The 14,374-nt window shown below is 41.3% G+C and overlaps 1 protein-coding gene across 1 annotated transcript in view; it reads right to left on the bottom strand.

Moving 5' to 3' along the window:
• The window catches only part of LOC108278782 (ral guanine nucleotide dissociation stimulator), a 49,927-nt gene extending 47,437 nt beyond the window's left edge, over positions 1 to 2,490 (bottom strand). The window contains exon 1 of the mRNA XM_053687866.1: positions 716 to 2,490. Coding sequence (XP_053543841.1) covers positions 716 to 748 — 33 coding nt within the window. The 5' untranslated portion in view covers positions 749 to 2,490. The remainder of the gene's footprint in view (positions 1 to 715) is intronic.
• Between the last annotated feature and the right edge of the window lie 11,884 nt (positions 2,491 to 14,374).

Here is a 14,374-nt window from a genome sequence, read left to right on the forward strand (position 1 = left end):
ATAAGTGGAACATCCAAGACAACAGCAGCGCGTCGATAAAAACTTCACAGAGGAGACAGAGCTGAAGACAAACGTCCTCAGAGAGACAGTGTGTGTGTGTGTGTGTGTGTTGGAGATCAAAGGTGTGGTGCATCATCCAGTTCATAACGACTCATCACACACTCGTCAGTGGCGTTAAAGTCAATAACGATAATAAATCTCATTTTACACTTTACTCTGTGCTGTTTTCACAACCCACCATGCTTTGCTTTCCTGAGCAGTAAAGAAGTGGCTGGAGTCAAGCGCCCCCTGGAGGTGTGTCTATAACATGACTGACAGCACGGACCTGTTTTTTTTTCTTTTTCTTTGACCTTTTTTTCTTCTTTCACTTGCTTTGGATTCTACGTTTTTAACAGATGTTTCTTTGTCATCACCGATATTTATTTATTTGTAGTGGTAAGAACAATTAAAAAAAAAAAAATCCTCACTGCACCTTTCAGGTCGGACCATTATTCCAAACTAGAGACTTTTCTTTCATTACTACTGAATCTACTCGTTCTGGAAGCCATAATAAGAAACACGGGCCTGTAATTCTTTTCTGTACACGCTGCACAGCTAACTCCTGAAACAAGAACACATTGTTATGCTAATGACAGCGTTAGCTGCAGTGAGCTTAACACTAACACACACACAGAGTGTTTGATCCCGTGTAACGAGCTGAAATTTGTGTGTGTACCTGTGTATCCAGCATCATCATCATCACCACCATCCACAGCTCATATCTCCTTCTTCCTCCTCCTCCTCCTCTTGGTCAGTTCTCACGGTCTCGTAGGGTTTCAATCCAACCCGTCCTCCAGCAGCACTCGGGAAAGCACGCACGCTCTCTGGAACGCACTCCGGAGTGTAACTAGGGGTCATCAGAGGTCATCCACTACAAACACATCCAGCACAGTGAATGTCCGAGGGGGAGAAAGTGCAAAAATCCAGCACTGTTTATTTCACCACCACCACCACCACCCCACCCCCCCTTTAACCCTGAGGATGATTAAACGAGACGAGGATGAGGAAAATTGAGGAAGCACCGAGCTCCAGCTGCACTGGATTCTGGAAAAGTGCTAAGTGGTTAAGGTTCTGTGCTATTAATCAGAAGGTTGTGTGTTCAAAACCCACCGCCAGAGAGCTCTTGCTGAGGAAGAACCCTCATTCCTCAGGTGATCAGTTGTGTGCTTTTTGTAAACGTCAGGAAGTCTCCACTGGTGCTGCACTGCTTATTAAAGAAACCCTGAACGTCTCCATTTAATTCCAGCCAGCTCTGAGTTACCCTTTAAAGGATGCACACGCTCCCACAGCAGCCCATTCTCCTCAGCAGTGATCTCAATTACGGACCGCTCTAAAAAAATTATAATAATTTAAAAACCCCAACAGAAACCTTTAAGGTGTCTCTTTTAATTCCAGAAACGTTGGATTCTCCCTTTAAAGGACTTGTACAGTTTTCTCGGTAACGCTGCGTCCGGTTTCAGACGAAATGCAGATCAGGGCTCAGGTGTGATCTTGATTATGGACCTCACATCCCTTTACACTTCCAAAAGTGGAAAAGTCAAAAAGTCAATACAAATACATCCCTTTAACTCCAACCACGTCAGACTGGAATGAAAAATTAATTTCTAAAAAAAGAAGAACGTGTATTCTGATATCTGTCCTAGCTGAGAGTCAGACATTCAGTGTCAAGATACAAACTGTGGATCTTCAAATCCAAAAATATGTAGATTAATGACGTTCCTTTAATGACGATGTAGCTGTAATTGGTGTCTACCTTTGACCTTTTCATCTGAGAGGGTACAGGTGAGATGCTCAGGATGCAGGTCCGTGCACACTAGATGATGCACACTAGATGATGCATACTAGGCCACTTCATAAAGTCTGCAACAGTGCACAATCTTCAATCCAACAACCGAGATTACAATCCCGGGTTAAACCCGAGTGTGTGCGGATTTAATCCGAGATAAATCCAGGTCAGGACAGACAGGACCGAATGATGAGGATGAAGAAGATGCAGCAGCTTCATCATGCCTGGTTCATCTTTCCATTTTTTCTCTCTCCGAATCATCAACACACCACATCCCAAATATTCATCCCATTTTTAAGGCACGGCGCGCGCGTTTCTCCATCTTTTTTCCTTCCTCCAGATTGTGCTTGAATTCCATCTTCTCTCTCTTTTTTTTTTTTTTTTTTTTTTTTTTTTTTTTTGCTGCTCTGACAAAATGGACGGCCTCTCTTGCTTTTTTTTCTTATCTCTCGAGCTCAGTCCGTTTCCACTCCCTTTTATTTTTCTCCCGCTCCATTATCACATTCTTCCCATATGCAAGAAGACAAGAAAACCCTGCAGGAATGATAAATCAGAGAGAAAACGCGTGCATTCCGGTGAAAGTCTCTGCTTTTTTTTTTTTCTTAACGCGGTGATTGAAATAAAACGCACCCAGATCGACGGGATCGGACTGCACACGCTGTATGCTGGGTAGAGTGGCTCAAAATCAGCACGCTCGCTCGCACTTGCATGATGAAATCGGATTGGATGTCTGAGAACAGCCTGAAAGAAATTCGTAATTAATTACAATTTACATGCTAATAAAGCACTCTGTATGCTGGGTAGACTAGGTCAAAATTTTAAGGCTCGCTTAATTTACAGACTGAAATCTGATCTGATATCCAAAAGCGGTTCGAAAGAAAACGTGTATTCACCTTAAACCTTGCATTCTGCTTGGGAACTATTTTCCGATATAGCGGTATTAATGGATTTTACCACAGGGACAAAAGAGTGTGGTGATATTAGCATAGTGCTACTGCATGAAAAAAAGTCAATGGGGTGATAGTTTTATTTTTCGTATCTTTCTTTTTAGTGTATCATTCACGTGGAAACATGAATTAAAGTTTTACTCTAAAAAGGTAATTACGGTCCAAATCTTCTTTTAAATATACACTTCATCCACATTTAACATATAACAAACATGTTTTTTTTAATGTATTGCACATAATATAGAATTAAACATGAACGTACAATCTACTCTAATCAAATTTTTAAAAAATAGAAAGCAAAGCCCAAACTATACACTAATACCTGATTCAACATAACACACAAAAATCACAGCATAGATCACAGATATACTGATTTTGAGCCGCTTTATCCAGCATAAATCTCAGCCGAGGTGAAGTGCAGAGACAGCGCTGCTCGTGATGATTGATTCACAAACGAATCGATTCTTTTCACATTGATTCATAAGATCGGTTGACTCGCAGTTTGAGCAGATCAAGATTTTTTTTTCTTTAATCTGTTGTACTCATAAACTAGTGATGGAAATTCTGGCTCTTTTCAGTGAATCAGATCATTTGAATCATCTCAGCAATATGAGTCAACTTCCGAACTGATCTTTGTTTTTGTTTTTTTCTAAACAGGACAAAGTTTGATATATTGAGTCAGATCCTCTCAGTCATGTTGTCTGATACACACAGCTGAGAAGAACCACACAGAAAAGAGTGTATTCAATCATTTTGATACATATACATTATATATATGAGTACACCCCTCACATTTTTGTGAATATCTGATTATATCTTTTCATGTGACAACACTGAAATTAGCCATTTTCCTTCCCCAGTGTCATGTGACTTGTTGGTGTTACAAGGTCTCAAGTGTGAATGGGGAGCAGTTGTGTTAAATTTGATGTCATCGCTCTCACACTCCCTCATATTGGTCACTGGAAGTTCAACATGGCACTTCATGGCAAAGAACTCTCTGAGGATCTGAAAAAAATAATTGTTGCTCAACATAAAGATGGCCTAGGCTATAAGAAGATTGCCAAGACCCTGACACTGAGCTGTAGCACGGTGGCCAACACCATACAGCGGTTTAACAGGACAGGTTCCACTCAGAAACGGCCTCGCCATGGTCAACCAAAGAAGTTGAGTGCACGTGCTCAGCGTCATATCCAGACGTTGTCTTTGGGAAATAGACGTATGAGTGCTGCCAGCATTGCTGCAGAGGTTGAAGGGGTGGGGGGTCAGCCTATCAGTGCTCAGACCATACGCCGCACGCTGCATCAAATTGGTCTGCATGGCTGTCGTCCCAGAAGGAAACCTCTTCTAAAGATGATGCACAAGAATGCGCGCAAACAGTTTGCTGAAGACAAGCAGACTAAGGACATGGATTACTGGAACCATGTCCTGTGGTCTGATGAGACCAAGATAAACTTATTTGGTTCAGATGGTGTCAAGCGTGTGTGGGGGCAACCAGGTGAGGAGTACAAAGACAAGTGTGTCTTGCCTACACTCAAGCATGGTGGAGGGAGTGTCATGGTCTGGGGCTACATGAGTGCTGCCAGCACTGGGGAGCTACAGTTCATTGAGGGAACCATGAATGCCAACATGTACTGTGACATACTGAAGCAGAGCATGATCCCAGCATGTATTCCAGCATGATAACGACCCCAAACACACCTCCAAGACAACCACTGCCTTGCTAAAGAAGCTGAGGGTGAAGGTGATGGACTGGTCAAGCGTGTCTCCAGACCTAAACCCTATTGAGCATCTGTGGGGCATCCTCAAACGGAAGGTGGAGGAGCACAAGGTCTCTAACATCCACTAGCTCCGTGATGTCATCATGGAGGAGTGGAAGAGGACTCCAGTGGCAACCTGTGAAGCTCTGGTGAACTCCATGCCCAAGAGTGTTAAGGCAGTGCTGGAAAATAACGGTGGCCACACAAAATATTGACACTTTGGGCCCAATTTGGACATTTTCACTTAGGGGTGTACTCACTTTTGTTGCCAGCAGTTTAGACATTAATGGCTGTGTGTTGAGTTATATATATATACTGTATATATATATATATATATATATATATATACTCTCATATATTTAAAAAAAGGTCAAATTTGAAAATTTGAAAGCCTTATAGGGTTCTTCAGTTGTTCATTTGTGATAACCCTTATCATTACTATGTAGAACAGTATCAGAAAGGGTTACAGCTAGAGGGTTATAACTATTTTAGGAGAGTACGGCAGGTAGCGTAGTTGCCTCACAGCACCACGGTTCCTGGTTTAATCCTTACTAAGATGCCAAACAAGTTTATAAGTTGGGTTCTAGAAGGAACACTACTCAGAAAGAGCCTGGATGAACATGTAGATACTGAAGCTCAGGTCCAGAACGTACGAGTCAGTGTAACATGCTGCTGATGTGTTTATCCCCACCACCTCCTCTCAGATCAAGGGTTAGTGTCTGTCAGTGACCTCAGTGCTCCTGAACTCGAGTGTGTGTGTGTGTGTGTGTGTGTGTGTGTGTGTGTGTGTGTGTGTGTATGTGGGGCTGAAACACTCGAGTCAGCACCATGTGGAAGTAATCAAACAGAGAACCAGAGTTACACAACAGACATGAGGACACAGAGAGAGATCGAGAGAGAGTGAGAGAGAGAGAAAGAGAGAGAAAAGCAAGGGTTTATTTTTTATTAAAGAAAGACTAAGATAAAGACAGAGGGAGTAGATGAGAGGAAAAAGTAAAGATGAAAGAAGAGGAGTGAGAGAGAGTGAGAGATTTAAAAAAAAAACAGAATGGGTGTGTAAAAAGAGAGCCGGAAAATGTTGTATGGAAAGACATAAGTGAAATAGTATTAATAGGATTTGGAAAGAAAAAATGAAGTAAGAGTGTGTGTGCATGTATGTGACAGAGAGAGAGAGAGTGAGAGAGAGAGAGAGTTTGAAGGGTGGAGAGGTGAGGAATGTGAGATGAGAAGGGAGTAAGAATGAGTAAGAAACGAATACAAACAGCAGAAGGCCACAAAGAAAGGGAGAGAAGAAATATTCCAAAAGAGAGAGAGAGAGAGAGAGAGAGAGAGAGAGAGAGAGAGAGACAGCGAGGAGGCCTCGGTCGTCTTTGGCATTCATTCTGACCCAATAAAACTGCCAAAAATCTACAGTGTTCTTCACACTTAAAGCAGCAGCTCACCAACAAATGTAAATGTCCACAACGTTCCCTTTAAACCAGATCACTGCTCTAGATTTACCTAATGTACCCACATTTAGTAATGTAGATTTACTTAATGTATCTTAACCGAGTCTTGCTGTGTTTATATACACAGATTTACGAACAACTCAATCTCATACAAAATCTGCTTTCAATCTAGTAACTGAGACAAATTGTTTTATTTTACTTTTTTTTAACCCCACCCCTTACTCCAACCTTAACCAGTCAGAAGTGAGATATCGATAGAGATAGTTTGTATGGTTCATATCACTAATTGGATAATGGGTTTTGACAGGTCTAGGTCAAAGGTCTTCATAGATTATAATGATCTTGGCAGGTCAAAGGTCATCACCAACCGTCATTTTCTCGACAGTTGTCGTTAACGGTCATCATCATCAATCCTAATTATGTTGATAGTTGTATATCAAAGATAATGTTGCATACATTCTGCACTTATATCAATCAATCCTAATTATGTTGAGAGAATCACGCCAAAGATAATATTACATACGGTCTACACTTATGTCATTATCTTAACAGTTGTCGTTAAAAGTTATTAGCAACCGTCATTATCTTAACATGTAGGTCATCACCAACCATCATTTTCTGAACAGGTGAAGGTTAAAAATGGATAATGGTTTATATAATAAAAGATTTGTTGTAATCTGTTGCGTTCCCACACGCACACACATACATACTTACACACATACGCATGCACACACGCGCACACACACACACACACACACACACACACACACACACACACACACACACACACACACACACACACAGAAGATATCCCCCAATCAGAATAAAAGAAATTAAAATGCTACATCCAGTAGGTGTTGGTATAAACACCATAAGTTTATAGAAGAAGAAGACCACACCCACCCTCTTGATTTTAAAATACCCTGTACTTACAATACAACGTGTATGAGCTTTCAACATGGCTTACCCTAATGCACCGAAAAAACGCTCACTCTTTTTTGGGAAGGTTAGAAAAAATTTAGAGCATGAAACGATTCAATGTTGGGTAATGTCAAACGGTTGTACAGCCGGATTTTTTTCGATGCAGAAAAAGGAGACGTGCTTTTCAAGTTCTCGGTCCCGGTCCCATCCACTGGAGCCGTGCTACAGGGACTGTAACTTTTGGTGAAGGTGACTGGAAAAAGTTCAGAAAATGGTGTAAGGATTTTGACTACATTGTTAGAATGGACTTCTTTTCCCCGGATGCGTACAGGCATAAATGGAGCAGTACATCTCCTCAATGTAAATATCACATCAGAGCAACAAATTTCTCCAAGAATCAGGTTTCACTGCACTGTGTTGCTGTATTAACCGGTGACGACGCACCTGATAAAAAGACAACTGTGAAGTGAGGTATGAACGAACCAGCTGGCACGATCTATAATGCTACTTCCATCAAATCGATGAATTATTCCCAAAAATTGGAAGAAACAAAGAAACAGTGAAAATAAAAGTAAGGCTAGAAGATGTCTTCTGAGATCGTCAATATACTACTCTTGAGCAGAAACCCCACCTTCCCCAAGACTCCTCACGCATGATATATAAAATGAGTCTGACTACATATCGAGTCAAAGCCTTCTGAGCATCAATAAGCGATATGGCTCGTGAACTCAGTCCCGTTTTCTACAACTCTACCCTGGATGCTACCCTGGATGATGATGTGACTAGTTTGGGTTTTGAAGACGGCGAAAACCTAGGAAAAGAAATCTGAGCTTTCTGTCAAGAAACGATGAAACCGACAGGTGTATGACCAACACCGTGCTAGCCATCATACGTGCGGATACAGTAGAACTGCTGGACAGAATTATCCAACAAGATCTGAAGGACAAGTGCCACGGGTGCGCGATCGATCATCCGAGTCAACTCCAACACGCGTGTTTGTTCGATCCTGACAAGTACTATCTGCACCTAAACACCTACGTATTGCTGAAAAAACTGTTTAAACCGTGGTTCAAATACACGTTGGCAAGAGGTCTGAAATTGTGTGGTATCAATCACACTCCATCCCTGGAAAAAATTCAAGGTATCGCCGAAGCCATCGTGTGTGAATGGGGAGACGAGCCTCACGTCAAAACCATGCTGAACGAGGTCAAAGAGAAAATCAAAGACATTTTCAACCAGCAGGTGTATGAAGACTACTGGGGACTACGAGGACTACTGGACCTTTCACTCATCTCTGGATCCGGCTGACCCACCGCATACATGGGAAACTTCAAAACACGCCACGTCTATTCTGACTGCGAGAAAAGCCTGAAGCCAAACAAAACAAAATGCTGAAGACATTCATAAATAACGTGTGTACTTTACACACTTGTGTTTATCAAATTTTATCTTACATGCTTTGCTCAAACGTTTGAATGTAAAACTAATCATATGTCTAAACCTGTGTGTGATGTAAAATTGTTTAGAAAGGAAAACGTTCCTTTGATTCAGTACGTAATACCATGCTCACGTGCTCTGAGATAAAATGCTTAATCTACACTTGCGTTTGATCATTCTTGACACTCGAAAATGAATGAATGATTGATGAAGAATATATATTATACGCCATCAGACCCTGGTTCGTATGGTGGCGTTGAGATCTGCAAAGAGCTATTGTTGAGAAAATAGGTAAAAGAGCTAATGATACTGAAATAAAAAACTGGTTAGCAGAGCAGGATGCATACAGTCTACAGAAACCAGTATCCACAAAGTTTAAAAGAAACAAGGATTTTGTAAAGAACATCGATGAACAGTGGCAAGCTGATTTAGTCAATATGAGCAACCTGTCAGAGAGTAATGACAACACAAATTTTATGATCACGTGCATAGATATTTTATTCAAATATGCCAGGGTACGTGTGTTATGAAACAAGACTGGACTCGAGGTAACTAAAGCCTTTGATTCCATTCTACAGGCAGGTAGAGTTCCCAAAAAAAATACAACCTGACCAAGGGAAGGTGTTTTTTAACAAAAATTTTCAAACATTAATGAAAAAACATGACATTGTTCATTTTGCTATGGGTACAGGGCTAAAAGTAAGATGTGGATTGCAATAAAAAGATAGAGTTTGTAATAAAGTTTTGTGGGGTTTTTTGTGGGTCATGGTTCAAACGATCATTGATGTTGAAATCATTTTTAACAGCCTCAGATGTTTTAGCGCCCCCTCACCTCTCCGGAACGGTTCCATGAATAAACTTGTTTGAAATAAAACATCAGGAGACAGAGGTTCTGCCAATGGGATGTAGTTTAATAGCGTTTTTAAAAGCTCCACGTCTAGAGAAGGTCATCGTACATGACGGTGTACGTTGGGAAGCCCGGATATCACACAGAAGCTCAACGCACCGCAGACGATATTCATGTCCTGGACATGACATGCAACGCGTAGGTGTAGGCGTAGGCCTGCTCCTGCAGCTCGTTGTACAAGTGAGCGTCGGCGTACTGCCAAATTCCTAAGCAGTTTTCAGGAAGTCGCAGCAGCCGTGAACAAGGTCTCGCATGAGCAAGTAATTGGCCATGACCAACAGAGCCTGCACATTATCAGTGGTGACTCGAACATCCTGGGTGTAGATGTAGAGGATTATAAGCTCCATGATGTCTGGCGATACATTCTTGATGGTGTACACCATCTGATCCAAGCGGCTCCCTTTCGTGAACAGGGCTCTGGAATATTAGGACGAGGAAACATATTAGGAACAACAGTTTGCTCTATAGACTGGAAATCACGAATTGGAATCCTGATGATGATGATGTGAAAGCTGTAGTTTGAGAGAGTTTAAATGGAGGGCGTGTCTCTGGCCTGTCAAAATGAAATAAACCTTCTGCTTTACGTCACTAAGCTGTGGCCTCAAACTACATGTCTACGTGATTTCATGATTAGTGTTTAATTTAAGTTGCCCAACATCAAACACAGTATATTATAATGACATTGATATTATAATAAACCTGGAAGCACCACATTCACCTGGCTGAATATATTACAGAACTTTAGAGATTTTATTTTGACATTTTTACTTGTAAAAAAAAAAAAAAAAAGAAAGAAAGAAAAAGAATTCTCATTGTTTTAACATATTTCCTCTTGCTGCAATCAGTCTTAACTCTTGAAATGCAAAAGAACTAAACAAAAATAATAAATGAATAAATCCAGTCATTATATCTAGCAATTAGATAATAAAAACTATTCTACAGGAGGCTCAAACATGAAGACAAGAAATTCACATTTAAGTATCACACAAAAGATCGTAAAAAAAAAAAAAAAAAAAATAGAACACATTACAAGCATCTTTAAAACAATCCTTGAGGTGATCAGTTGAGTGCGTCCAGTCTATTCAGTTCATGGCTGATGTCCTTTCTTCTCAAAATGATGTACAGATACACCTGAGTGCTCCACAACACCAAACCACTGTATGTTCTGCTTTTCTAGATGCGCACACACTTATTAATGATTAACTTAAACTTTTCATTTAATATTTTAGTAATAACTCCTGGAACAATCTTGTGTTGTTGTTTTTTCTTCTTCTTAGCTGCTAAGACCCTGAGGGCTGAGCTTCAGGAGCCAGATTCTCAAGTTCACGTTCATCACATTGTGGAGGTGAGCCCTGCGTTTGTATGATGTTTAATGTAAAAGCTGCACAAGTTTATGATGTTAATAATTTTTTTCTTCCGTGTTTAATATTACACCGTGACGTACTCACCCTGTGTTTCTGTTTACATCCACATGTTCGTTGCAGCTAGTCGATGTCGTTTCTAACTCTGTAATAACCAGAACAAAAACGATCATAACGTCTATCTAAACATCTATCTACATATTCATATTCCTCAACAATACACGCATACCTTTCTCTGTTCTTCTTCCCTGTGTGTGATGGGGAAAACATGACAGTGTTTTAGAATAGAAACTGGTCGTGTTTAGAGCATGCACAAGTACTAATCCGGTCCGGCTGTAAATACAGGGAGTGTAGTGTCCGGTAAATAACTTGGTTGCATAAGTGTGCAGACTAAACTAAACTAATACTTAGTTGAAGCACCTTTAGATTTTATCACAGTATTCAATCTTTTTGGGTAAGAGACAATCAGTTTGGTACATCTTGACTTAGCAATATTTTGCCATTCTTCTTTGCAAAAGCATTCTGTACAGCCATCGTCAGGTCATCACGCAGATTTTTGATTGGATTTAGCTCTTGACTTGTGTTGGTGAAGCCATTCCTTTGTTGATCTGGAGGTTTGCTTTGGGTTGTTATCAAGTCTTCTCGGTTGGTATAGAGGTGAGGATAGGTAGAAAGTGGAGGGCCCAGGAGGCAGTCTGAGGCAGGCTGAAGCTCGGCTGTGGCATAGCGTGCTGGTGGGGACAGTGTTGTCAGGACATGCAGGGCTTGGCTGGATCCAAAGACCTTGATACAACAAGGCCCGGGGAAAGGACAGCCGTCGACTGGTCCAAGAAGAAATTTGAGCAGAGGTGGAGGAAAGATGCATCAGCAGGATGGTGGGGCTGCGACAAGAAGGGGCGTGGACTCCATGGGAACAGGTAATGGTTTGAAAGATCTTGTGGTCAGAGTTGTGGAAAGCGGAGCCACATCAGATGTAGTTCTTTATCCAATCAGTCTATAATCTCCTCCCCAGCCCAACCAACCTCTTTTCCTGGAGCCTGATAGACACCCCTGCATGCCCTCTGTGCCAAAGAAGAGGATCCCTGGAGCACATATTAAGTTGTTGCCCTAAAGCCCTGTGATAGGGACGTTATCGGTGGCACCACGACCAGGTGCTAAGGGTTATTTGCAGAAGCCATCATCAAAGGGATCTCTCTAAGTAGGCACTGGCAGCCAGTATTTGTTAGGGTTGGAGAGAAACCACCACAGAGCAGGAATCCAGCAGGGGGACTTCTGGCAACAACGCGGGACTGGAAGCTAAAGGTCAACCTGGGAAGGCAGCTCAAATTCCCAGAAACCATCGCCACGACCAAACTTAGGTCTGACATGGTCCTCTTTTCAGGCAGGTGGACCTATTGGAATTGACTGTGCCCTGGAAGGACCAAATGGAAGGCGCGATTGAACGGAAGAGGGCCAAGTACAAGGAGTTGGCATCTAGATGAGAAGGCATCTAGATGGCTATGGATCAAAATGGGTGATCCGTGGACCACACAAGCTTGATAGAGTTTGACTGGAATTTCGGCTGGGATTTTCATTTTGAGTATTGCTCTGGTCTGACGATCTTAAATTTTCATTCAACTGGTCAACTGCATCGATTAGATCAGGGTTTAATTTTACTGAATGACCGTGTTCATTTAGGTTAATTTGTAACTCTAACAGACACCGATTTATTTCAGAAAATATGTCATATGGCGTCACCGGTGTGTTTGATACGTTGTAATTTGGACTCTGATTAGGTCTCTGACTAACAACCTGGTGTGACGGAATTAAACTTTCATTCAGCTGGTTCATTGCTTCAGTTAAACATGGGTTCAGGGTTGTGTACGGATCATGATCTAACAGACCATTTGAAGAACTCTGGTTTCCATCATAATAGAAATCATAAGGTACTGAAGTATTTTCAGTTCTGATTTTTTTAGTCTCTGTATCCGAATTGCATTTCGGACATTTCTGTGCCATGTCTATTATATATAAGGTCCAGAAGTCCACAATGTCTTCGTACACCCGCTGGTTGAAAATTTTCTCTTTGACCTCGTTCAGCATGGTTTTGATGTGAGGCTCGTCTCACCATTCACACACGATGGCTTCGGCGATACCTTGAATTTTTTCCAGGGATGGAGTGTGATTGATACCACACAATTTCAGACCTCTTGCCAACGTGTATTTGAACCACGGTTTAAACAGTTTTTTCAGCAATACGTAGGTGTTTAGGTGCAGATAGTACTTGTCAGGATCGAACAAACACGCGTGTTGGAGTTGACTCGGATGATCGATCACGCACCCGTGGCACTTGTCCTTCAGATCTTGTTGGATAATTCTGTCCAGCAGTTCTACTGTATCCGCATGTATGATGGCTATCACGGTGTTGGTCATACACCTGTCGGTTTCATCGTTTCTTGACAGAAAGCTCAGATTTCTTTTTCCTAGGTTTTCGCCGTCTTCAAAACCCAAACTAGTCACATCATCATCCAGGGTAGCATCCAGGGTAGAGTTGTAGAAAACGGGACTGAGTTCACGAGCCATATCGCTTGTTGATGCTCAGAAGGCTTTGACTCGATATGTAGTCAGACTCATTTTATATATCATGCGTGAGGAGTCTTGGGGAAGGTGGGGTTTCTGCTCAAGAGTAGTATATTGACGATCTCAGAAGACATCTTCTAGCCTTACTTTTATTTTCACTGTTTCTTTGTTTCTTCCAATTTTTTGGAATAATTCATCGATTTGATGGAAGTAGCATTATAGATCGTGCCAGCTGGTTCGTTCATACCTCACTTCACAGTTGTCTTTTTTATCAGGTGCGTCGTCACCGGTTAATACAGCAACACAGTGCAGTGAAACCTGATTCTTGGAGAAATTTGTTGCTCTGATGTGATATTTACATTGAGGAGATGTACTGCTCCATTTATGCCTGTACGCATCCGGGGAAAAGAAGTCCATTCTAACAATGTAGTCAAAATCCTTACACCATTTTCTGAACTTTTTCCAGTCACCTTCACCAAAAGTTACAGTCCCTGTAGCACGGCTCCAGTGGATGGGACCGGGACCGAGAACTTGAAAAGCACGTCTCCTTTTTCTGCATCGAAAAAAATCCGGCTGTACAACCGTTTGACATTACCCAACATTGAATCGTTTCATGCTCTAAATTTTTTCTAACCTTCCCAAAAAAGAGTGAGCGTTTTTTCGGTGCATTAGGGTAAGCCATGTTGAAAGCTCATACACGTTGTATTGTAAGTACAGGGTATTTTAAAATCAAGAGGGTGGGTGTGGTCTTCTTCTTCTATAAACTTATGGTGTTTATACCAACACCTACTGGATGTAGCATTTTAATTTCTTTTATTCTGATTGGGGGATATCTTCTGTGTGTGTGTGTGTGTGTGTGTGTGTGTGTGTGTGTGCGTGTGTGCATGCGTATGTGTGTAAGTATGTACGTGTGTGCGTGTGGGAACGCAACAGATTACAACAAATCTTTTATTATATAAACCATTATCCATTTTTAACCTTCACCTGTTAAGAAAATGATGGTTGGTGATGACCTACATGTTAAGATAATGACGGTTGCTAATAACTTTTAACGACAACTGTTAAGATAATGACATAAGTGTAGACCGTATGTAATATTATCTTTGGCGTGATTCTCTCAACATAATTAGGATTGATTGATATAAGTGCAGAATGTATGCAACATTATCTTTGATATACAACTATCAACATAATTAGGATTGATGATGATGA

Source organism: Ictalurus punctatus, chromosome 18 (genome assembly GCF_001660625.3).
Source record: "Ictalurus punctatus breed USDA103 chromosome 18, Coco_2.0, whole genome shotgun sequence".
Lineage (NCBI taxonomy): Eukaryota > Metazoa > Chordata > Actinopteri > Siluriformes > Ictaluridae > Ictalurus > Ictalurus punctatus.